The sequence below is a fragment of the Diachasma alloeum genome, unplaced genomic scaffold (assembly GCF_001412515.2).
Source record: "Diachasma alloeum isolate Michigan unplaced genomic scaffold, Dall2.0 Dall_scaffold_00183, whole genome shotgun sequence".
Taxonomy (NCBI): domain Eukaryota; kingdom Metazoa; phylum Arthropoda; class Insecta; order Hymenoptera; family Braconidae; genus Diachasma; species Diachasma alloeum.
The window spans coordinates 1,772,681-1,798,623 of NW_021680349.1; the positions used below are offsets into that span (position 1 = coordinate 1,772,681).

At 35.3% G+C, this 25,943-nt stretch overlaps 3 protein-coding genes across 6 annotated transcripts in view; all 3 read right to left on the reverse strand.

Annotated features, from left to right (window-relative positions):
- Window positions 1-225: 225 nt before the first annotated feature.
- On the reverse strand, window positions 226-11,682 carry LOC107047083 (fatty acyl-CoA reductase wat). 2 transcript variants are annotated; one of them, XM_015269815.1, is made up of 10 exons: window positions 11,410-11,682; window positions 8,957-9,092; window positions 8,728-8,867; window positions 6,926-7,048; window positions 6,654-6,779; window positions 4,296-4,441; window positions 4,064-4,173; window positions 2,108-2,306; window positions 981-1,481; window positions 226-623 (listed from the first exon to the last, which is right to left on the reverse strand). In XM_015269815.1, the coding sequence occupies exons 1-10, from the start codon at window positions 11,446-11,448 to the stop codon at window positions 536-538; spliced, it is 1,608 nt and encodes a 535-aa protein (XP_015125301.1). In that variant the 5' UTR covers window positions 11,449-11,682; the 3' UTR covers window positions 226-535. The 2 variants fall into 2 exon arrangements, with proteins under 2 accessions (XP_015125301.1, XP_015125306.1); XM_015269820.1 differs by having other exon boundaries at window positions 11,406-11,682.
- Window positions 11,683-15,352: 3,670 nt separating this feature from the next.
- Window positions 15,353-21,575, reverse strand: LOC107047090 (fatty acyl-CoA reductase wat). 3 transcript variants are annotated; one of them, XM_015269830.2, is made up of 10 exons: window positions 21,389-21,575; window positions 20,413-20,519; window positions 19,782-19,839; window positions 19,505-19,644; window positions 18,832-19,080; window positions 18,497-18,752; window positions 17,857-18,049; window positions 16,473-16,718; window positions 16,016-16,273; window positions 15,353-15,943 (listed from the first exon to the last, which is right to left on the reverse strand). In XM_015269830.2, exons 2-10 carry the CDS (start codon window positions 20,488-20,490, stop codon window positions 15,817-15,819), a joined length of 1,605 nt encoding a protein of 534 aa, XP_015125316.1. In that variant the 5' UTR covers window positions 20,491-20,519; window positions 21,389-21,575; the 3' UTR covers window positions 15,353-15,816. The 3 variants fall into 3 exon arrangements, with proteins under 3 accessions (XP_015125316.1, XP_015125310.1, XP_015125320.1); XM_015269824.2 differs by having other exon boundaries at window positions 20,413-20,530; XM_015269834.2 differs by lacking the exon at window positions 20,413-20,519 and having other exon boundaries at window positions 15,354-15,943.
- Window positions 21,576-22,685: 1,110 nt separating this feature from the next.
- LOC107047101 (fatty acyl-CoA reductase wat) overlaps window positions 22,686-25,943 on the reverse strand; it is a 12,107-nt gene continuing 8,849 nt past the window's right edge. Inside the window, exons 6-9 of the mRNA XM_015269835.1 lie at window positions 24,873-25,065; window positions 24,073-24,318; window positions 23,191-23,448; window positions 22,686-23,113 (exon numbers count right to left, since the gene is read on the reverse strand). Of these exons, the coding sequence (XP_015125321.1) occupies window positions 22,972-23,113; window positions 23,191-23,448; window positions 24,073-24,318; window positions 24,873-25,065 (839 nt within the window). The 3' untranslated portion in view covers window positions 22,686-22,971. The remainder of the gene's footprint in view (window positions 23,114-23,190; window positions 23,449-24,072; window positions 24,319-24,872; window positions 25,066-25,943) is intronic.

Genomic DNA, 25,943 nt, shown 5'->3' on the forward strand with positions numbered 1-25,943 from the left:
TATCTTGATCATTCATCATTTCCACAGACTTCCTAAATTAAGCATTGAAATGCATGAATGTCAGGTGGGAGTGGAATATTTATCTCCTTTTTTATTCAAAATTAATTTCAACTCAGAATTTCTTCAACTGAAAAGATGAGACAATTCTTCTGCCTTCCGAAAATTCAGCGACATAATAATTTATAAAGCTTTTTTCATTAATGAATAATAATTATTTTTTATTAATTAAATTCACAACTCGTTTTATTGAACTAAATACATAGAGCATTAAAATAAAAAACACGTTGATTTACCTTCATCTATTGTACTCCATACTGTCGAATACTATTGAAGACGCATAAAAACTATACATAGAAAACTATTGGATATCGTGAGCAGTAGTACTGATGATTAGGGTAATAACAAAATTACATAGATTGTCGATTGTAACATATAAATAACAAAAACGCGTTAAAAATATTCCTCTCGTCTAGTATTTACAAAAAACACGATCCGCCTTTATTCTCCGGGGAAATAATTTGAGAGCGAATTTCATTCAGATGAATGGAGTGAACAGTTTCCATACCATCCACATCATTATTAATCCGAAGAATGTTTTCGTTCCTTGATGTAGCCAGAGAAGTCTGAAATAAATCAGCGGAATGAAGCTTCATTAATGAAGAATATGTGAAATTCAAAGTAATTATGAAATTAGTTTTATCGGGGTTTTGTCAAGATTTTAGTGAAAAATTCTTGTTCATAATTTTCCAATTTTTTTTCATTGCAGTTTTATTTTTCATATTAAAATCCAAGAAAGAAAACTTGAAAAATTCGTGCCTAGAAAGAATTCTTATAGAGTTGTTATAGAAATTCAATCGAATTTCTTGGAGAAAGGGTTAGGTTTTTCTATGAGATTATTTTTAAAATATTCGAGTGAAGTAATTATCCAGAAATTTTTTTAATTTCTCTCTGAATCTATTGATTACAGACAAGATAATAACCTTTGTGCCCTCTTCCTGCTGGCCTCGAGTGTGCTCAGATCCTCCTTGAACAAATAAATCTTGACCCCCATCAGATAATTCCTAAAGTAATTTCTCCAATCGAACTCCTTAAGACTGAACTTGAAGTTCTGCTTGTCCTTGGCATCCAAACGATTCCACAACTGCTGTACATTGTCTGTTTTGTACGTCCAATTCCTCATAGTGAATTCCTGAACAACGCTCAAGTACTTGAAGATCTTGGTCACCATTTTGTATGTTCGTGGTTTATTTCCGGTGCAGACGAGGAAGAAGTCGAGGATCATGGCGGGCACCAGGTGGAGGAAGAGGACTGATAGGGAGTGGGATAGGGAAGATGCTTTTGGGGAGAACGTGAGGTACCATTTCGATTGGAGAATTGGGAATTCACGAGCACCTGCTAGACAGTAGTCGTAGTAGTCTGCCCATAACACTGGGGCATCCACTGTTGATACGTAATTGTAGATCAGAGTTTTATCGTTTCGTCTGGAAATATTGAAATTCTTTATGAATTCCCAAAATTTTGATTCCTCTTATTTTGTGAAAAATGTCATGGAGAAAAACAATTTTTTTTATTTTCTGGAACATGTCATTCATTTCCAGCAATATGTCACTGATTTTTAGGAATCAATTCTTATTATTGAAAACGACGAAATGAAAATGACGAAATGAGAATATCACTGAATACCAAATTTTTGTACACGTTAAATTCCACAATCTCGGATCCCTAAATATTGGGAATAGATTCTTGAAAATTAGGGTTGGATCACTGAAAATCATTGACATGTTCCTGAGAATCAAATTTTTATTTCTGTGGTCATAAGCCGTTGAAAAATTTTTGGCTGAAATTTCCAGTACACTGGAAATTTTATCACATAACAGTTCCATTGAATTTTCAAGGAATTTCTTAATTGAAAATTCAAAATTATGGAGAAAACTGAAAAATTTAAACTGCACTTCGATAATTCAATAAATCATCCGTGAAATCTGGAATTTCATCATTTTTCTTCTCAATTGAATTCACTGTCCCTCTCCGGAAAATTTAAATTTTTTTCTACCAGTAGAATATTCTCCTCTCAAAAATATTCATCAATTATTAAACGACTTCTCACCTGTCAGGGCGAGTTGCCACGTCCCATGCAGAAGCTATCAACCCATTGACAGTAAAATCCACTGGTACAACATTGGCTTCAATATCTGGTTTATAGTGGACACTTTTCAGAATGCCTAGCTGTGCTGCTGCGACACCTCCAGTGGGTCCGTAATAATTGTCGATCCATCCAGGGAGTGGCTCCTCCGCGCACGAAATTACTGAGCATTAAATAGCCATGAGTGCGGCAAAATGAACACGTTGAATTTTTCTTTTAATGATAATGACTAATTAAATTTCAAGTTGAACGGGATAATTTTTTTCCTTGCAAAATACGATCTTTCCTCCGCATAATGAACTTAAACTAAACTAGAGAGTGGAATAAAATACATTTTTGACTTTTGAAATGTTCATAACGTGTTGAATTGTTCACGAAACGGAATAATCTTATTTTTCAATTGAAAGAACATTGATTCCTCAATTGATAAATCTGTTTCTGAGTTACGAATAATTTAAAAAAAAATCAAAAGTGTCCATTTTACCCCACCCTTCCCTAAATCAGCGAATGTGTCATTGCAAAAAATATCAAAAGTCTCTATTTTGCCCCGCCCTCCCCTAAATCGTTTTAGAACCTCACACTTCCTCCCAAAATACTTCTATCCGTTCTCAGTCTCTGGGAAGAGTACTTCGATCGATCTGCAGACCATCTCCAGCGTCCCCCTGGTCTCCAAATTACTGAATGAATCGGGAGTAGAGGCAGGTGATCTCGGTGACGAAGAATTATTCACCAAATTGTCCCTTCTTAAATCTTCCAAACTCGGAATTGTTTCCAACGATTCCCTCCCCATGGTATCAAAGTCATCCTCGAAGTTGTATTCTGGGTACATAGTCTCCAGAGGTTCAGGGGAATTCACCTGGGTCACTCTGGGCCCGGAACGAACAACCCCATAAATCATAGCGCAGACGAATAGAATAATTTTCCCAGTGAGCGCCAGGATGAAGAGACCAAGAGTTAGTAAAACCTGAGATACCACTGTGAAGATCCCAGTGATCAAATACATGGCGATGGCCAAACACATTTTATCTGTTCTTCAATTATTATTAATGATTTGAATAAACTCTGGAGACTGTTTACCCTGAAGTTATCTTTAAAATTTAGTGACAGAACATAATTTCTATTTAAAAACGTTATAAGAGTTGTATTGAACTTTGATTGAGATTTTGTTGAGAATGAGTGACAAATTGTATTAAATTTTAATACAATAAAAAAATGAATAAATTTCAAAGATCAATAAATAAAAGACATTTTAATTCTAATTTTTAATATAATTAAAAATTTAAATTTAAATGTATTCTATTGGAAATTTTGCAGCCTTTCCGCTCAATTTTTTGCTACATAATAGAAAAAAAGATTTTATAAAAAGAAATAAATTCACATAAATGGAAGAAAAGATTCTCTATAAATAAATAGATTCTGTAGAAATTCGTGCCCACAAAATTATTCCTAATTGCAACTTCTACATGAGAGAACTCTTAAAATTCAGATCAAAGAATTTATATAGAAGCAATCATAATCGTATAGGTTGTACAGTGAAATAAAAATCGATTGAGCCACGAGAATTCTCTTGCGTCTTGAATGCCTCAAATTGTCCATTAAATTTTGTCAAAAATTTTTCAAGTTACCTTGAAAAAAAAGCAAAATCCCCAACACCTCATCTTACACATCGTGTCTTATTTTTAGGAATAAACTACAATATTCCTAAAATAAGCATATCGAAGTAGACTCCCGACTACAAACATTACACAGAGAAAAGAATGTATTCATTCCAAACGAATATACTCCAGACAACTGAATTAAACGAATAAATTCAAAAGCGCAAACAATTTTTTCTCAGTCTCAATTCCATTTTTGAGAGAGGACCCGAGACTCCAAGGACTGAAATGATCTCTGAATAAAAAATCATTGACATTCACTTACTGATGCCAGGCCTGAAAATCCCCACCGGCAAATCCTTGCTCTTCTGTCGAACCACCTGTTCAGCCAGTGCCTTAGTATAGGTGTAAGTGTTGGGCCAATTCTGAAGGATTCTGAAAAAAATGAGGATGAATCATCAAAACGTAATACTCAAAGCAAACAACCGAATCGTATGCCAAGTTCAAAGTTTTCTGAATGCATAATTAATCGTCAATTATCACAGATGTTTTCTCACCTCGGTAATACGTCATTGACTGCGTCATCTGACAGAGTATTGACCACTGTTTTGAGGTCCTCATATTGCATGGGATGGGAGCAGAAGGATTCCTCGATTGTGTCCAGATGACAGTTTGAGTAAGCAGTCGAGACGTGAATCATTGCCTAGGGGAAATTAAACAGGATGTGGTCAACAGGTTTTTGTCGGATCACTTGACAAATGAATAGTTCAGTATTCTCGGTACACATCCTGGGTTCAAAGGAGATAAAAATATGAATATTCCCGAGGTCGAGGTCTCGACGGCTCTTTGAGTGTCGCCGAAAACATTTAGTCAGTGTCAAGAATCATTATTTGATGGAAATGAATAAATTGTTCGCTGACGATGGGAGGGAAAATAATGGAGGTTTAGGAGTGCATTCCGGCTAGTGAATTAGCACCTTTGCTAATTCTTCGATTGAATTTCAAGGTGAAGAAAAATTGCGTATACTCATTCAACAGTGGTGAATACACTGTTGAAGCAACTAGTTTTCGTTGGCACTTGAAAGACTTTGGATTTCTTTTATTTATCTTCCTGATCATTGATGAGTTCATGGAATTGTAAATTTTGTATGATTTTTTCATTAAATAGTATCTGCGATGTATCGAGAGGGAAAACCGTTGAGAATGACATCTGGAGTTGAGTAATTTTTATGAAAATTTCAGTAAAAAATGCAATAACTCGGAGCAGAATTACAGTTTTAAAAAAAATTTTTGCTTTAAATATTGGCATTTATTCTAGATTCATTGCACTTTATTCTATTCAAGTTCATAAAGAGATTTCTATCACAATTTAATTTGAAATTTTAGTGCAATGATGACATTTTTTTTAATTAAAAAGATAGTTTGAAAGCCTTTGGATTTTTTTTATTTATCTTCGTGGTCATTGATGAGCTCATGGAAGTGTAAATTTTGTATGATTTTTTCATTAAATAGTATCTGCGATGTATCGAGAGGGAAAACTGTTGAGAATTACATCTGAAGTTAAGTAATCGTTTAGCCTTTCGGTGATTTTTATGAAAATTCAAGTAGAAAAAGCAGTAACTCTGGGCAGAATTACAGCGTTTTTTGAAAATTGTTACCTGAAATATTGGCATTTATTTTATTTAACTTTATAACGAGATTTCTGTCAAAATTTAACTTGAAATTTTAGTCGAATGATGACATTTTTCAATTTTTTTAAAGTAAAAAAATAGTTGGAAATCCAGACAATATTTTTGTTGTAGAAAATTTCATGAGCAGAAAAATGCATTGAAAATTACCGTTGAATTATAGTCATCGTATAGTTTTTGGGGAAGTTTTATGAAAATTCCAATAAAAAATGCAACAATTTTGAAAGCTTTCGGATTTCTTTCATTCATCTTCCTGGTCATTCAAGAGCTCACGGAAAGGTAGATTTTGCATAATTTTTTCGTTAAATAATATCTGTGGTGTATGGAGAGAAAATACTATTGAGAATTATCTCCGAACTTAAGTGATCGTCTAGCCATTATTCACCATTTTTACTTGAAATATTGGCATCTACTCTTGATTCATTGCATTGCATTTCACTCTATTTAAATTTATAAAGAAATTTCTTTGATTTGAAATTCTAGTACAATATTATTCAAATGTTCAAATTAAAAAGATAGTTTGAAGTTCAGGAAATACTTTAAACTTCGCAAATCACATGGACAGACAAAATGATTAACAAATGTCAGTCAAAAGTAAAATAACTTCAGCCAAAATTCCACTATTTCAACCAAAAGCTTCACAAACAGGTAAATTTTACTAGATTTATTCCATTTTCCGCTAGATTTCTACCAAAAAAATTCTGATAAAAACTTCAGGGGCAGTATTCGAAAGATATTTGTCACCTGATGGACTTTTCATGTATCCACTAAAATTAATCGACTTTGCCTACGAAAATTTCGAAAACTCTGCATTAAGTAACATCAACTTTCTTTTTCACCGCGATAATTCAATCTCCTCAATTTTCCTAAATGTCGAATATAATCGTATAGACAAATAGATACCCAGTGGAATGGTGTATTATGCAGTCAATTCATGAATTGGAGTTTGATTTTTTTAATTGTATTCATAAACGTGCCTCCAGCACACTCGTGCGTCGATTGCGTTTGTGTGACGTAACTGAATAAGACAGGTACGTGTGGCTGTGAGTGTAACACCGATTACCGATGAGAGAGATTTCGGCTTGGTGGTGACCCCATTAGTAGGGATGGATTATGAAATACCTCCCTTTATGTACACCATATGATGATTAAACATTGCACTGTGAATATGCAGTTTGCAATGACTTTCAATTTTTCTTCATCGTCGTGACTACTTTGGAGCACTCACCTTGAGCTTCTTCATTTCTTTGCATAAATTTAACACTGCCAAGGTGCCGCCAACATTTATTGCTGTTGAAACACGTAGTTTTTCGTCGAAACGTACTGTTGCTGCACTGTGAAAGACTATGGATACCTGTGGGGAAATGTTTTGTATTCATTATTTTATTCGGAGAATTGTTTGTTACAATGAGGTTGACTATTTTGCAGTGATATGACGATTTAATTCATTGGTTCATAGTAGTGTTTACGGGAATAATGAAAGGAGAAGATTGTGATTACCTCTTGAATCAACAGATCTCGATTGCTCTCTGATAATCCGAGATTTGGAGACTCGCAGTCGCCGGCTACAGCAACAACTTTATGCCGAAATTTGGGGGAATTCTTCTTCAGATGCTCGAATATCTTGAGGGACAATAAAAAATGAGAACTAGAGAGAGGAGAAAAGTGGGGATCAAATTACCTCTGAATTACAATATTTTTTCCCTATTTTTGCTTTGAATTTTGAAAACTACACGACTTAGTTACGGTTAGTATTTAGACTAAAATTGTACGATCTAGCTAGGAAAATGACGTACATATTCTGTTGATTGTTATCGTTAAGTTATGAGAAAGTCAATGGAAACTGTGGATTTGTGGATTTAGTTCAATTGTTCAAGGGAAGAGTAGGAGAAATAAGGGAAATTCAAGGAAGTTGTGAAATTTCTGGCTTATTTCTACTTGAAATTACACTGTTAGGAGGTAATTGAAATTTTATGGCAGTTTACTGCTATTTGTTAGGGGCGTGACATTGAATTTGATACAATGGGGAAAAACAATGAACTTTCAAATTTTGAACAGTAGAAGAAGGAGAATTTCCAATGTCACTGGATTTTTTTAAATTCAAGAATCTATTTCCTTGATTTCTACTAATGTCTGCAGAATTATTCAAATAAAATTTACAATTTCCGTTGATTATTTCGTCAAATTGTGAATTTTCAATGTCGAAATTGCTTAAAATGCAAGTGGAAATTCAATATGAAAAAAAATTATTAATTATGTAACACGATAAAAATTTACAAAAAGTGTACCGGATTACAAAAATTACAGCTCAAATTTTTTAACAGTGTTTTAAATTCATTGAAATTCTACTTTAAACTTGAAATTTCACAGATTTTTCTCTTTAAGGATATCCAAGTACTTTGGCTATTTTTTCTCCAGTGAAATGCTCTTCTACTTTTGTAATTGAACATTGGAGCTTCCATTTCAGCCCCATTTGACCCCAAGTTCCCGGACATTTTACAATTATTTTATTATTTACACTTTGCAAATCTGAATCTCGATTTTGAGTCGTTAGAAAACACTTTACAAATCTGAAAAAAAAATTCAAAGTTTACTTTTATAGGAAGATTAATGAAATAAATTGAAAATAAAAAAAGTAAAAATCATTCGTTCGGAATCGTAACAAATTTATCCATATTCAGAATTTCACCAGAAATCGATTTCATGCCTGAAAAAATGCCGTTTCCAAAAGTTTAAACAATTTCAATTATTTATTTATAATCAACGAATGTTAAAAAAATTATAACTCTGTGCAAAATATAATTAGAATGACGCTGAATATTCATTATTTTTTGCCATTTTTTGTTCTTACAGAATTTAATTGACAAATTTGATGATTGAAAATGATTGAATCTATAGTGTACCCTGCACCAAACTGTAGAAGATACTTGGATATCCTTAAGAACATCGTAAGAACCGTTTTCTCATGAGCTGGAAAAATCAAATTCGGGGGACCCATAACCATTTTATTATTTATTATCTCCCAAACTGTGCAGTACAGCTAATTACAATTTTTTCAATAGCTGGAGAATATTATGAACATTATTTATGAAAAAGCTGGGGACAACCGTAAGAAAAACCTGTTTTCTCTCTCGAAAACTGTTCCCAGATTGTCCACAAAATTTCAATTTTTTAAACAATTTTATAACAATTAATTTCATCGGAAATTAACGGATAATTCTCGAAAGCCCATACTATTCTTAGAATTCAGGGGTAATTTTCCACGTATTTTCCTCTCCTCGGTTCGGTAACAAATATCTCACCGGTTCGTTGAATAAATCATCAACTCGATCGACCACATTGTGTCCCTTCTTGGACCTCACCAGGAGGTAAATAGTAGATACATCTGGACAACTCCTCAGTAGTTTTTCGACCAGTGTCTTGCCGAGGAATCCAGTGCCCCCTGAAAACAATTACCATGCATCTTCGAGCGACAAGAGAAAGCTCCCGAGTAAACAAACACAATTCGACGTATTAGTGGGAACAATGTACCTGTTATAAAGACATTCTGACCAGAGTAGAAATCTTGAATAGCCGTTCTCATTATACCCCCATCCTCGTTTATCCTATTTGTCACGTTGTTATTATTCTCGTTCATGTCTAAGCGGTTGTCATAGACACCTGAGGCCTGAAGAGGAAATTTTAATATTTCATTTTATCGAGACAGCGCAGTTACATTCAGAAAAATGACGCTTTTGGTAGACAAAACTCTTTATTTGAGTCAAATAAAAATTTATGATATGTTAATAAATCTGAGGATTTCACTTCTGCTTGATAAAGTCTTCATTTGAATCAAAGAAAGACTTGTTGGTAGTTTTAAAAAACTACTTATTTCATGGGAATTGAAAAAAAGTTTACACGGGGAGAGAAGTTGGATAAAAATTAGTTGGAAAATAACGAATTTTACTATACGAAGTGTAATTCAATTGAAAAATACCTGTTTGTGGAGGATATTTTACAAATGGAATTGAAATTTTACCGAATGTGTGCGGTAAAAATCATTCTCCGTTCACGTTCACTGGAATAATTTGATGGAACGCAGGGTAAATTTTACAGTTACCGCAGAAATTACTCTCACGTTCAGTAATTTCCCGGGCGAACGGAGAAAAATTCACTATTCGTCTCGCACTTTGAACGATATACGGTGAGAAAGTACTGAAAATCGCGTTTACTTCACGATTACTTGACTTGTTCGGTAATTTTCTTAAATTTAAATAGATCATTTCTCTGGGTGTATGAAAAAATAAATTTTAGAGTTGTAATCCTTTCTCTACATTCACACACTCGTTAGAATTTTTATTCATCACCTATCGGAAATATAAAAATAAACGTTGATGAAAAAGAGATGGAAGCTACTGGACAGCTGAAACACGCATTTCGTTGGGCGATAGGAAAGTTAACAGGATACTCCTGAAGTTTTATGTAACTGTGAAGCTGGGGATTACGAGATGACGAAGTTATTATTACGTTAGGATTATTACACTAAACGCTGGACTGTAAGAATAATTTTTTAATTATCGTACGAGATTTTTTCTTTGTTTGTACTTTCATAACTTTCACTGGTGTTTTACTTAGTCACAATTTTTTTTCTCGATTTTTATCAGTCGTTGTTGTGTTATCTTCTCGGTATTGAATGAGATTTGTTAATTGTTTCGATGGGAGACATTGATTTTTGCTGTTGTGAGGAGATGAAATTCATTTTCTCACGCATCACTCTCGTACGATGAACCGAGGCGGTTTCACTTTCGTCGAGACCGCAATGGGCCCGGTCGTTTGGAGAAACGCTCCCGCAATCGTAATTATGATACAACGGAAATAATCGATTGGTTTTTATTTATTGGAATTGTTTCGGGATAATTGGGAAGAGAGTATTGAAGATCGAGAGGAGGAAAAATTTCGGAGACACCTGTTGAAATTTCAGGGAATTTCGTAATTGAAAATTCAAAATATTTTGGAAAAATCAGTGGAAGGTCATGTTTCTGTTGAATTATTCCATGAAAATGAATAGAAATCAGAACATTTCGGGCGAATAAAGTCTTGAATTTTTAGTGAACTGAAAATCAAGCGTAATTTGCTACTGGAGAGTCATGTTTTTATTGAAATTTCAAGGAAGTTTGGGAATTCTCGTTTACCTACTGCCCGAAAATTCTGAATTTTTATTTTTTCCCCTGAATCGAATTCAATGCCCTTCTCTAAAATTTCTGTATTTCGTAGTTAAATTTCCGATGCTGACATCGGAAATATTTTGTGATAATGGGGGAGAGAGTATTGAAGATGAAGAGAATGATCCGATGAATACATTCAAAATTTTTATCACATCGGAGAATTTCGTCGTTAAAAATTCGAAATTTTATGTAAAAATCAATGAAATTGTAAATTTCAGTTGAATTATTTCATGAAAAGGAATAAAAATCAGAAAAATTCAGGTTAATACATTCTTAAATTTTCAATTTGACTGAAAATTCAGCATAACTTGGTTCTCGATATTCATGTTTTCATTGAAATTTCAAGGAAGTTGGGGTAATTCTCGTTTTCCTACTGTTCAAAAACTTGGAATTTCCTTGACTTTTCGCTAAAATCTGACATTCCATGGTCTTCCCCCTGAATCGAATGTTCAAGAAACTCCAACTCTGAACATTTAAAATACTTCAATTTTTCTCGCGATTAAAGTAAAAAATTTCCTGTATTTCGCAGTAAAATTTCCGGTGCTAGTACACTAAAAACTCCTATATTTTTTCCCCGTATAAAAATCATAATCTTGACCCAGTTATTTTCACTGGATCGAGTGAAAAAGTGCGACGTGAGTGAATTCCTCCGAGCGATTATTGCATCGCAGACATTGACAATAAAATACGGGGATATAGCGGGAGATTTTGAACGTCTCCGTTGGCGCTATTATCTTGTCTATCGATTATAATGGTACCAATCCAGTAATATTTACTAACGTCGTTGACATATCCAGGCACAGGGTTCTCCAGTAACATGATTCCTCCGATTAACACTGAATCACGAATTATTATGATAAAACGAGAGAATGGCGTAAAACACTGGCGTTGAGGTAATTGTGACGTGGGGTTCGGGCAATCTCCAGCTGCCTGGAGGACCCAACACCGTACCGAATCGACCGAAAGTGAATGACGAGGATTTTGGACACTTGGAACGATCGCGTTGGTCACACTCCGAGGTTGCTGGACACACTGAGACACGATTCTCGGATAGCGGGCTAACTAACCCACTGGGGAAGCCCTCTTCTTCTATGGTGTCGCCCCTCACTTCACGCTCAGTATTACCGGCACAGAAAGTCAAGATTCCATTTGACCTTCTCGCTTGGTTCAGGGGAGGGTGGGGCAAAAATAATGCTCTTGATTTTTTTTTCATGTTCATAAGTACAGAATCGTATGGACACCTTAGTAACAGATAAGCGTATCTGCATAGGGAACTCATAGCACTTACGCTTGTCTGTTATTAATTCAATTAATTTTATTAATTTTTTCTATTTCATTGGTTTTATCGAAGTAATTCTCGATTTGAAACCCCTCCTCCAGCCTGCCTCCCCTCCTTTCTTTTTCTTTTTCCTCTCATTGTTATCTGCGGTATCATGGCCGTCTTACTCTTAGCTGTGCCCCATTCGAGCTAGGACTGCACGGGAAACCATGTAAAACCCCAGTCGCACAGCCGGCCGATTGTGCAGTGCCCTAATATATCCATCTGTCAAACTGACTAGATGAGACACTAGGCCGCTACACCGTACCTACCGCCCGCAATTTCTTGTGCGAGCGAGGTGTTCCTAAGCGGTCACCCATCCAAGTACTAACCCAGCTCAACGCTGCTTAGCTTGGATGTCCGCCGGAGCAACACCTCACCCACCTAATCATAACAGTCGGTTCAGTTTCGATGTATTTTTCCACGAAATTATAAAAAATTCCTTGAAATTTCAGTGGAAATATTAGTTTCACTGTTATAACAGTGAAATACGAAAAGCAATTAATACTCTCCCTGAATACAATTATAAATAATCTGTGAACAACGGTTTTCACAAATATTAATTCCATATTCCATAAACACTTACCTTAGTGGAAGGTTTTATCATAACTCCGCAGTTTTATTTATCTTAATTTTTCCACAACAAGGGCGCGTCGAAGAATGAGTCGTACCATCCAGATGAGGTACAATGAATGAATCGCCCACTGAACTTTAGAATGAAGTGCTCACCATGAACTATGAATCATCAAAATCCGACAATGAATCCCCACAAAATGCCAATAAAACAAGATAACTCGACAACAATCACGAAATTTGTTTAAAAATTTCGGATTAATCACGTGCCGATTACCGCGATACAAATACCCGGAAAGATTGCGATTTGAATCTTACAATCCGGCTGAGTTCATCCCGAAATTGTCAATGAATATCTGGTAGAGGGATCCCATACTAATAAAGCCTCCGCCCTCCTCCCAATTCGCGGGAGGTGATGTCCAAGGAGACATCAAGGCGAGGGACATAATTAAACAAATTCGAGGGTTACGGAGGAGAGACGAAATGAAAGAAACACCAAAGTCTGTCCATTATCATGACTATGCTGAGCACTCGTTGATTGACGACACAGTTGACGCAGTCCGGTCGACGATTTTTGAGATTTCATTCTACAATCTGCTGTGGCTTATTCAAATTCCACGCGGAATTATTGCTCAACCTGTTTACTAGCAGTACTTGACCCTCGATTAGTGTTTCAAGGCTAGTCTTTCAGGTGAAAAGGAGTTGATTAATTGATGACATATTCGCCACTATGACAAGGCTGTTTTGTCCTATTACCGCGCCCGCGAAATCGAAGCTGCGAGAGCGTCAATTTATTTAATTTACAACTTTTTATCACAATCGATGAATTTGATTACGTGCATGAATCACGTCGTCTTTTCTGAGATTTTTCCGCGAGTTAAAGTTCACTATAAGTGAACTTCAACTTCAATTTTATACTACTAGAGTATTTACATTTTATTCAATTTCTAAAAAATTATGGATATTTATCTCCGTCATACGTCGTAAAGGCAATGTTGTGTAGGTTTTACCCCCCATTTCTCCATGCATTTTTTTAAATGTATTACGATGTCAGAAGCTTCCTGCTCAGTAATCCTTGAAATTTCGATGGGAAAAAAATCTCGAATTCGCAATTTGAAGGAAGAAATCTCCGACGCATATTTAATGAGTCCATTAGACAACACTTCATGTGGGCAGAAAGATCCAAAGAACCGCGGATACAATTATTGACATAGATTTATAAACAGAGAGTAACAACATGATTTGCGTGACAGAATTACGAAACCCGAAGCAAAATTTCTATCCAAACTTACCCTTCAATACTAGTTAAAAATTAAATACATCGGACCCAGGTGAATTGTTCATTTGATTTAAATGTGCTGATCTTCTGAATTCGAAAATATTGTTTTTCTTTTATTAAAACAATACAATATATTATAGCATATTATATTATATTATATTATACACTGAGGAAAAACTTGACTCGGCCAAAACATTCTCTATAGAACGAATGTATGTATGTATGTATGTATATTTATTGTTTTATGAGATATTGCAGAGAATCTCTTGTAGCAAGAGGGTGCACAGTGCATTGTTACAATAGGTATTAGCAGTATGTGGTAAACTAGTAAGAAAATAATAAGAAAAAGAACGAGAGCAAGAAAAGAACTATATAGAACGAATGTATTTACCCGAAAGATATATAAATGTCTCACGAGAACAATTACTACTACGAAAATTATCATCTTGTTCATAAGTAAATTGATTCAACACGTCAAAAGATCTCTTCAGGGGAGCGGAGCATCTAATTTTTCGGCAGAATCAATTCTTCCTCTCAGTGTAAATATTTTTTACAACACTGTAATTTCTACTAAATTCAAACCACTGTTAGGGGTACATTTTAACAGGTTTTTCCTTCACGTACACAACTATCATTAAATGATTAACATTTTCCAGTCTTTTAATGGATGAATTAATGATAAATGCATTATGAACTCCAATTAGGAAAGATACCAAGGAAGAATGGCATTCATGAATAATAACGAGTGATTAAGAATGAGAGACAAATTATCAGATCACATTACCATCGACCATTAGACATGATAGATCAGAACAAAACAATCATGATCGTAAGAATGTGTGATAATCAATCGATTGCATCACATCACAAATACATTGGTGACGGCAGTCCACCATACGTGTACTGCAAACATTGTACTTGAAGTATACTGGAACATACGCAGGTGACTCCCCCTCATTTCATCAAGAAATAAGGTGTGCGAGAGGAAGGGAGGGCGACGATGTGTCTCGTACAAAACGCATGGCCTAAATCTTTCGTTAAAAAACGGCCTGTTTGCGTAATATTGCCAAGAAAATAAGTATGGTGAATTATATACATGATTTGTTATACAATGAATTGTACGGGGCAAGAAGGACGGGAGCCATCGTTAAATGATGTAACCACTATCCGAGTCACGACGACTGGCCTAGAGGCCGCATAGATGTTTGGATATTATTTCGCAACGTGAAAGTTGAAAGATCTCCGTGCGAGACACTTGTATCTCTTTCTCCGCGCATGCTGGGATCCACGCGTCAGGTTCGGCTTTAGAGGAATTGATAAGGTGTGCGGATTTTTCTAATGGCTAGATCAGGGCGCGCGCTTTGCGCGCTTATTGTTTTCCATGGGTGCCAGAATAGTAAAACCTTACCGTTTCTCACTTTTATTCATTTTTATCTGAATTATAACGCAGGAAAAATGAATGGTTTCAGCAAAGTTTTTCACAATGAGAATTTAACTGTTGAATAATTGCCAATAATAATTAATAACTAAAATTTTTTTATATTACATTTTTTTAATTGTTAAAAAAATCACAGTACATAAAACAATATACATAGACATCATACTACATTGAGCGGAAATAAGCGGTTGATAAGCGGAATAGAGGCTTCAAAAATCGTTCCACTGCATTTTTTTAAAGTGGATAATTCTATTTTTTTTTCGTGGTCAATGAACTTGGCCTGTGGGATTTAGATAAGACGGGGAAATTAATCTAATCAATGGTTTGTTACTGAAAAGTTTTGATCGTGTGGAATTTTAATGAGAGCAGAAAAAAACACGTTTTTATATTCAGGGACATGTCACTGATTTTCAATGATCCATCCCTAATTGTGATTCGCGATTGTAAAATTCATTCGCATGCAAAATTGTGGAATTCAGTGGTTTTGTCATTAATTTTTTAATTAATTTTCTATCATTCAGATGAGAAAATGATGGGTATGATATAAATCATTCGTGTTTATCGTATTGTAATGCTCTCTTATGTTGTCGCGAAGGCACTTATTGTCGTCGAGCCCCAGCCGTAGACGAGTGCGAAAAATCTGTAAAGTATCCAACAGACGAGGCCCAAGAAACTGTATTTTATCACGTTGTGCAGGATGAGGATTCTGTAATGAACCAATTTCCTAATTTCTCTTCTTCTTCATACAGAGATATTAAAGTGAGGATGTTCTTCATACCTCGCCATGCGTTTCTTCGCGACTGGAATTGTGCTGGGGTCATCTTTAAACCAATAACGCCTCAGACCAGCACTGCACTTGTAAAGGTAATCATTCCAGTCAAAATCCATCATCGAGAAGGGGAATAATTGTTTATCTTCAGGAGTTAAATTCTCCCACAGCCCTCTTGTATTTTCATTCGAAAACTTCCACGTGCGTGTATCGAAGTAGTTGATGGCGTCTAAGAATGTGTGGATGTTTCTGTACATTTTCATTGCTCTGAAGTGGAAATGAACATTATTGAGATCAGATTGGGAGAAAATGTCGCTGGGATGAGATGGGTATAAAACAATTTGCAAATTCTGTTGTAAAAATCAGTGAAAGAAACAGGTACGGTGGGGCTTGTTTCCCTTCCTAAATATTTGATAAATAATCTGCAAATAAAAAATTTTACTTTTTTCTGCTTCATTCTGATCACCTGGTCTTTCGGCCGATGATAGAAAGCCCAATATCCACCAGTAAAGCAGGCAAAATGTGAAGTATCATACTGTATATGTAAAATATAACTGGAGTGCTGGCTACTGTTGTCGAGTAACACCAATGGCTCTTGACACTTGGCATTTGTTTTAGATATTTCAGGGCAGTAGCATGATAATCTCCCCACGTCAATTTGTTGTTCCACGCGGAATGGTAGTTATAGATTGGTGGGTCGACAGCTTTGTTCCTAACAGTAGAAAAATGGTCGTCAAGAATAATTGTACTGACAGAGAAATACATTGCAACAAGTAAATGTTGTTTGAATGAACAAAATACTTTTCCGATCGTGAGAATGGGAATTGTTTCATTTAAATATACAAAATTTTTAAAGAAGAATAATAAGATGGTTCAATTAATTATGGGTCTTATCAGTTGCTCATTCAACATTCATTAGAGTTCACTAGATTTCTAACGGAATGAAATTTCAAAACTTCAAAGTCTTGTATTTGAGTACTGAATAGCTAAAATGGCAAAAGAACGCAAACTCGATGAGCCATTCATACAAATCCCACCACACGGAGAGAAATATTCAATAAAAATTACGTATCTTTTCCGTAATTCCGGAGCGAAATGTGGTTATAGGAAATTTTACGGAACTGTCACGGAATTTTTCCAGAGCGTTTCGTAATTTTTATCTGAATCTCCTGTGAAAAATTACGATACCGTCACTTAAATTTTCTGACTAGATTCCGTAATCGGTGAGCGAATTGTGAGTTCCGTAATTTTTACTGAACATTTCTCTCTCTGCAACAATGTAGCTATTTAATCCTTGTTTTGAGTTTGCTTGTTTGCACAGAATATATCAATATCGCATGTTTACGAAGCAAGTCCGGACGTAGAGGCAAATCAGTATTCCATATGCGGATAGAATGATTCATTTATTCTAAACGAGATTCGTTAACTATCAACAAATGGTAAAGTTGAATATGACCAAATAAATATTCGTTAATAGTTAACGAATGGTTCATTTGAAAGGTGAATGTCGAGTGAAAGAAGGCTCCTCAAATATGCATTTGTTAACTATTAACGAATGAACATTTGGTGATACCGAATAGATCCTACACCCAGAAAAATGGTTTATTTGAATTAAATAAACTTTGAATCAAACAGATCCTCTATTAGAATTAAATAAACGATTTAGTTGATTCTAATAAAAGTTATTTAATTAAAATAAACCATTGTTCTGCAGGTAGCCTCCAACCAAATCCATTTGTTAACAATAACTAATCCTTTCTATCGGTGTAGTTGGTGATCTTTCTCGCGAATTGAAAATTTTCTTTCTAAAGTGGCAAAATAATACACCCGATTCGCTTTTGGAGACTCACTTGTTATTCGCAACATCCCAGGCAGTTGCTATTAGACCATTGACAGTGTAATCAACTGGAACCAATTCAGCTGTAGAATTTATGTCGTAGTGCAAGGTTCTTAGCAGACCACTCGCACTGCCAACTATGACTCCAGTAGCACCGTAGACGTTATCTGTCCAGCCCTCGATGGGTTCTTTATAACTCGAAACCACTGGAAATTTTCAAATCATAAAATTACGGGATTCGAAATGCGATTCTGTTAATCTTCCGATAAAAATGGAGACCGTCCTAAAATGGAAAATTCATTACGATCACACTCTCCAGCAGGAATTATTCAAGAACACTATTCTTAATTTGACGAAAACGTAATTTCTGTTGGTGATTGTATATTAACCCCTCACGGACGGGGCCCTTCTGTTACCAAGCGTAGTGTGTGCTGAGTACAACTCAAATTCGATTATTTTTAATGTATGAAAAATTATGAAACCGGTATCTAATTGAAGCTATAGTATTCCGGTTTCCAATTTTGTTTGTCTGATCCAGTTATTCTTCATAGATTTGGAAATAATCAATTTTGAAAACAAGCGTTCACATTCGCATGGGTCGATACCATGTATTGGCCCCGTACGTGAGGGGTTAAGAAATAATGAAAAATTACCAACTGCCGGACGATATATTCCAATAGGCAAATCTCTTCCGCACAGCTGCACTAACTGCTCCGCAATTTGTTTGGTGAACGTATAACTATTCGGATAATTTCCTAGTAAACTTGGTGTCATGTCTTCCAGTTTACTTTCATCAACACTGTCCACCAGTTTCATGATACCATCCGCAGAGATAGGTGAAGGATAAAACTTCTCCTCGATGTCGGGCCTGATACAGTTGCTGTAGGCGGTGGAGACGTGTATCACAGCCTGGAGTAATTGTATTGTTTAAAAATAGTAGCATTGATCGGCGGTGGTTAATCACAGATAGCAAATCGTGTCTATTTACTCTGAGGTTAGTCATGCTTCGGCAGAGGATGAGCACCTCCCTCGGCCCTTTGATATTTACGGTGACGGCTTCCTTAATTTTCTCGTTGAATCGCACAGTCGCTGCGATATTGAAAACAATTGTAATATTACGAACAAGTAAATCTTGGTCGACAGGGGATAATCCCAGAGCTGGTAAGGCAAAGTCACCAGCCACCGCTACAACTTTGTCGCGAAATTTTGGCGCCTCGGTCTTCAGGCGTTGAAAGACCTGCAATGAATATGCGGATGAATATGTACAATGAGAAAAAAAAATCTAATATCTGAAACATATTTTCTTGAGACAAGTAATTTTTCTCCAATTGATCAATCCTCCCAGGCATCTTAACTACATATTAGGGAATTTTTCTCTCAGTGTCTACATATTAGGGAATTTTTCTCTCAGTGTAGGTCGAGATAATTTTCCTGAGACTATTCTATGCTACTTTTGTCGAAATATCAATGGCAATAGACGTTCACAACTCTGTTCTTTGACTCTCTGAATCCTGAACTGTCAGAGCTGTCAAAATTCGTCTTGTCCATCCCAATTATAAAGTCGATAATTTGATCTTTGAATTCATCTAATCTTTGTTTTTTTTCTATCTACTCAATCATCTCAAATGATGAAGCAATTGTTCGAGTAATTCAAAACTCACAGGATCCTCAAATAAACTGTTCATTCGCTGCATCACATTCTGCCCTTTCTTAAACCTCACTAGCAAATAAATCGATGAGATATCTGGACATGATCGGAGCAGCTTTTCAATCAGGATCTTTCCGAGGAATCCGGTTCCACCTTGAGTATTACAAAAATATCATTGAATATATAAAAGGCTTATCCAACGTGACATTTGAATATTGCCAGCATCAATTCAATCGTGAATGAATGCAGTTTTCACTAAAAATTTAATAATCATTTGATGCATTCTGTACCTGTGATGAAAACACTTTGCCCAGCATAGAACTGCTGGATGGGAGTCGCCATGGTGGTCTGAAAAGAATGTAAACAATTGGTTTGCATATTAATCAGATGTTTGTTGATTGCCTTGTTTTTATCTCATTTGTCAAACGGAAGATCTTTCATAATCTGTTTTGTTCTGATGGGCGGTGATTTATGATTAAGTAAGAATAAATTAAAAATAGTGACAATTCATCTTTTAATAGATGCAATACTGTCATAGATTATCAAGAATATCATGAATTTCAGATATCAACAGAATGCATAAACAATGGGAGAATAGAAGAGCAGGAAGATTCCTTTCCATTTGCGAAGATATTTCAGGAACTCAAGAGTGTTTTTTCCCGGGAAATTAATTTTCGAATTGAGAACAATGTTTCCCACCTCATAAACAAGGTTTTTCAGCTTCCCGACTCAAAGGGAGGAAGTTCTAGTATTTTTTCTAATCTTGAATTCTGTCATTTTTGGGAGCATGATGATCCAAAGGTTGTTTGAGTTGCCTACTTCTAAGTACAGTTTACAGCATATACATTTACAACATATCTGTAGTTTTAACTAAACATCTTCAATTTTGTGAATTTCGCAAAGTGACGAGTACTTACTTACCAGTATAATAAGAAAATAACGAAAAATAATTCGCTGAATGTACGGTGGAATTGACCTGTCGTTCCGGTACTTTTTCATTAACAGCACACAATTTTTACGGTTTGTTTCTGAAAAATTACTTTACAAAGGAAATAATTGATCCCATGCGTCACATTTCTCCTTTTTATTTCATATAAGAATTCTAAAAATCCATTTCACACCTCGATCACCTAGATTCACTGTTAGAAAATTACTCTTCAAATTTCAAGTGAAAAAGCTTGATATTTTTAACAACGACAAAGTTACATGAAATTTCTGTAGAATTTTTCATTGACGAATCAGTTAATTTCTTGAATATTCACGTAATTCTCGATTTTCAGGTCCATACGGTAAAAACCTTGAAAATTTTGAAAATTCAGACAATAACTTCTCTGATTTTTCAATCTATTGAAAATTGAATTCTATGTGATGTTCAATTTTCACTATGAGATTGAAAATTCAAGTTTTCATTGAAAAATCAATGATTCTTTAACATGAAAACCCCGATTTTCTTTCATTTTTAAGATGCATGGGAAATTTAGTGAACGTTGTCATTTGAAATTGAATCAAACATCACAACATTGAAAATTTAGATGACATTCTGACTGAAGTTTCAAGAAATTTCTAAGTCTTGTTCTATAATTTTTGTTTGAATTTTCTTCTCCGCGTATGGATCACGAAATCGCTTATTGCATTTTAGTAGCGAAGCGTTAAAACAATTCAAGTCGACCTAATTCTTAGCCGAGTTTTCGAGGAATATCTCCGAATCTAAGGGAGATAGCGAAATTTTCATAAGAATCTTTTTTATAGTTCTCAATTCACTCTACAAAAAAGTTTTAGACAAAAATTTTGATATCTGCCTTAGATGCCGAGAAATCCATTGAAAACTGATCAATAGTCAAAATCTACTTGAACAGTTTTACCGCTCCGCTACTGATTTATATTTTTGTGGACTTACCTGGTCCCTATCAATCCTGCTTGCGAAGTGAAATATGGACGAGCGAAATACTGAATAACACAATATTCATAGAACTATTAATCACGGAGTTTGAAACTACTCGCACATAAACTTATTGAAAATTATTGCCGATAAAAATGATTCTAGCACACCTGCATGTAGCTATAGCTGATATGAAGTGCGACATTGTAACAGTAGCGTACATCTCTTATACGGGTGTATAAGAGACATCTTCACTCCCCCTCAGTGATTCTAAAGATGACTAATTTAGAATGACAATCAATCAGAGAAGATGAAGTTGATTCAAATCAATAGTAAAGTGGGAAAATGGTTTACGTCAATTCTCCTTCACTGCCTGTTTTTCAGTTGTTATTATAAAACATTTATGGAAAACCATTTCTGAAATGTGCCTAATAAAAATTTTATGATCAAAAATATTCAAACGCGAATGATATTTATGCATTGGATTTGACGTATATCTGAATCCGGAAAACGTAGCTCAACGTGTGGGGTCATGGTTTCTTATGTGCTATAATATTCCACTAATAGAATTGCATTATCACATTGATGGTACAAAGAACAATGCAATGCTTCCTGGTTTGGAAAAAATAATAAACCGGTTTTCACTTTTCGTTACATACTAATGGTTAAACCAAAGAATCTAATTGTGATTACTTTCCTCATCGATAATGGAGCTAATAGTAGATTACGTTACTAGAGAGATAGAGATATTAATTGACTAATGTGACTTAATTCGAGTCGAAGGCGACGCATATCATGTGTTGGAAGATACTTTTAGTATTAAAAGAAAAATAAGTTTTGATTTTCAGGGACATGCCGCTGATTTTTCGAAATCTGGTTACCTATTTTTGGCGTTTTTGGATCCTGATTATCAGAAAATTTGATCAATAGTAATACCACTAGTGCTTCAAAATTAATCGGATATTTTCCTCAAGCTACCAGCCTAGGAACGATTGTGTCAAATTTTGTAGGATTTTTCTGCAAATTTTTTAGAAATTTCCGAAACAAAACTGTTTGACAGCCTCAAATACTGCGCTCTGATTGGCTGAAATCCGAATGAGAAAAATAATCACTGAAATTTGGTTATAGATTCCTGAAAATTAGTGACGATGTAATTGGAAATTAGTGAACATCAGCGAATTTCTAACTTTTAAAATCACTGATTTCCACAATCGCGAATCTCTAATAATCGTTTTCTCTGTAACCATCTTCTACAAAGCGAGGTCCTAAAATCATGATCGGCGGTTTTTTAGTCATTCATAGAAACATTACGAGATATCAGTTGATTATATTATTTTATTCAAGAGCTTAAATTCATTTAACATTTAATGACACATAAATTCATTGGAGTTTTTACCCTACTCTCAACTTTAAAATCCATATCCCATATCTTACTAGACACTTTGTTCATGCGAGTGGAAATATATTTGGGAAAAGATGGATGATATATTTTTTATGGACCTCACTCGATACGAGTAATCTGCAGCCATATGTGATGTGATGAGTATTCTTTATTACATTCTGATGAGCAAATGATGAAGTGTAATATTAATTATTTGGATTTATCGTATCGTGATGCTTTCCGATATTGTTGAGAATGAACTCGTCGAGCTCCAGCCGAAGACGAGCGCTAGGATGCCATACAGCAGCCAACAGACGAGTCCGAAGAATCCGTACTTTATCGCTTTGTGCAGGATTAGGAATCTACAATGAAACAGTTCATTACACTGATTTTATTCCTGTTTCATCCTGGGAAATTATTGTGAGAATGTTCTTCATACCTTGCCATGCGTTTCCTCGCGACTGGAATTGTACTGGGATCGTCTTTGAACGTGTAGAACCTCAGCCCCACAACACACTTGTGGAGGAAATCATTCCAGTCGAAATCCAACATCGAGAAGTGAAATAATTTTTTATCTTCGGGAGTTAAATTCTCCCACAACCCTCTTGTATTATCATTTGAAAATTTCCACATTCGGGTGCTGAAGTAGGTGGTCACTGCTGAGAATTTGTGGATTTTTTTGTATATTTTGATTGCTCTGAAACAAAGCAAGTAATTAGGAGTTGACTGAGGATGATATTCTGTGATGAAGAGATAAATTACATCTTGAGTCGAAAAAATAGATCGGTTTCCGCTCAACGAAAATAGGTAAATAGGCAAATACTGAAATAGGCCAATACTAAAATGCACTTGCTGTTCGTCGAAGTCTTCGAAGTTCTTTATAGATTCGAAAAATTTTTAGTCGTTGGACTTCAACTTGCGGACCTTTTGGAAAAATAATCAATACTTGCGATTGAGAAAATTTTTGTCAATTAGACTTTTCTAGATGTAAAAACTATGGAAAATTCGACGATTGTTGGAAATCAAAACTGCAGTTTGTGGACAGAATTTCTAGACATTCTAATTTTCATCCTCAAGCACACGAGTATGACTGCAGAGGTATGATAACATTGTCCAGTGAAGTCTAGGAGTCCTCCGTGGTTGGAAAATCATTCTTAGAGGCGTCTGCATTGTGTTTCTTTTGCCCTCCGCACCCAAAAAAACAAACACAACGACCATGTCACTGAGTTGAACTAAGCTTTTCGACTCAGATGTAGATTTGCAAAGTGAAATTTGTAATTTCCTTGTTATTCATCTGCTTTCACCATTTTATTTTCATTACCTGGGCTTTTGGCCGATGATAAAAAGCCCAAAGTCCACGAGTAGCGCTGGCAAAATGTGAAGTAACACACTGTATATGTAATACATAAGTGGATTGCTGGCTATTGTGAGGGTGTAGCACCAAATACTCCTGACACTTGGCATTTTCTTCCCATGTTTCAAGGCGACATCGTTGTAATCTCCCCAAGTCACTCTGTTGTTCCACGACGAATGGTAATTGTAGATCGGGGGATCGGCAGCTTCGTTCCTAATAATAGAAAGATAATCGTGATGAGTGGTTTCATTGAGAGGAAAGCAAATTTCGATAAGTAACCAAGGTTGCTTTGATTTGTTTAACAATACCGAAGGTATGTCATAATTTCCAGTTGGTTTTGTGGAAATTATGTTTTTTTTCTAATCCTGAGTAAAAGAAATGGACCAATAACTCTCTCACTTCCATGACAACATGACAAAGATGCTCCAACGAACTTTCTCTATTTCAAAACACTCATGAGACCAGCGAAGCAGTTGAGATTGAGATTTTTTGGGAACCAACGTTTTTCGGATTATTACGAGGGAAGTTATGTCCGGACGTAACGGCGAACCGGTATTCAGTATTACAGAGTTAGCTTAATCTCCACGTAAAGACCAGAATGTAGATTATTATATGAGACTAGAAGGTAAAGAAAAGAAGAAAACTTTCTCTGAATGATTTGAGTCAGAGTTATCATCAGATATGCTTTTATTATTTTTCCGATTGATGAGCAGTTTGGAGATCAGTGCCTGCAATATTATCCTTTGCAGCGGGTTTTGGGGACTCACTTATTGTTTGCAACATCCCAGGCAGTTGCTATTAGAGCGTTGACGGTATAATCAACTGGAACTAATTCGGCTGTGCAGTTTCTGTCGATGTGAAGGGTTCTTATCAGGCCAGCCCCCACGCCTACTAGGGCTCCAGTGGGACCGTAGACATTGTCTATCCAGCCTTCGACGGGTTCTTTGTAAGACGAAACCACTGAAAAATTTTAATCATTTAGATCAGAATAGTGTAACTAGAGAGTTGATAATTGCGGTTTTTTATTCCGACACGTGTAGAATTTTTGGCTGATTCATTAAAAAAATTGAAGTGTTATATATAACACTAAAATAACTATTATTATTGATGTGTGGATCCAAATAATCAACAGTCTTATGTATAACACTGAAATTTTTACGAGTGTTTAAATCGAAAAATTCGGTCTTTCTAATTCTCTGGCGAGAAATTCCATGAATATTCTCATTCCCGCTCAAAATTTATCTATATCGGTCTATAATCTATTTATATGACGTCTTTAGATATGCCGGTATTGAGAAATAATTTAATTTGTACAATGTTCAATGAAAGTCAACACGAAAATGAAAATGACTGAAAACTATGAAATTCTCGGTGACTATTCACTGTTAGAAATTTTCGGCTAAAATTTCTTCAAGATTTTTATTTCAAGAATGTCAGGGGTCTTGATTTGAGTACCCAATGTTTCTTATTTTGAGGGAAAACGGAACCCCTGTGTCAGGTTTTATTTTTTATGTATGAAACTATTTATTTAAAGCCACATATAGCCTATTCGGCTTTTTACGGTAGTACATAATAAATTTGCTATAAAATAATATAAGAGAGAACGCAGATAAAGATTAGAAGAGTGAAATGGGAGAGGCAAAGGTAGACAAATGGAGAGCTTATAAAACCGTAATGGTAGTAGGAAAAGAAATATGAATAAAAAAATAATATAAGAGAGTCGTTGCCTCTAATTGTAAGTCGTAAGCCTTCAATTGAAAACCCGAGTTGAAGACCCGAGTTTGTAGCAAAGATGTCAGACAAGATATGAATGTTTTTTTGAGCTCAAACGAAAGAGC

Excerpts from the sequence above, each read along its gene's own strand:
- LOC107047090 (XM_015269830.2), bottom strand. The coding sequence starts at position 20,490 with ATGAAAAAGTACCGGAACGACAGGTCAATTCCACCGTACATTCAGCGA. Across the intron at positions 18,753-18,831 it reads GAAGCATGACTAACCTCAGA|GCTGTGATACACGTCTCCAC; the intron begins GTAAATAGACAC and ends CAATTACTCCAG. Across the intron at positions 16,719-17,856 it reads TGGGATGTTGCGAATAACAA|GAACAAAGCTGTCGACCCAC; the intron begins GTGAGTCTCCAA and ends TTCTACTGTTAG.
- LOC107047083 (XM_015269815.1), bottom strand. The coding sequence starts at position 11,448 with ATGTTACTGGAGAACCCTGTGCCTGGATATGTCAACGAC. Across the intron at positions 6,780-6,925 it reads GAGATCTGTTGATTCAAGAG|GTATCCATAGTCTTTCACAG; the intron begins GTAATCACAATC and ends ATTTCCCCACAG. Across the intron at positions 1,482-2,107 it reads GTGGCAACTCGCCCTGACAG|ACGAAACGATAAAACTCTGA; the intron begins GTGAGAAGTCGT and ends CAATATTTCCAG.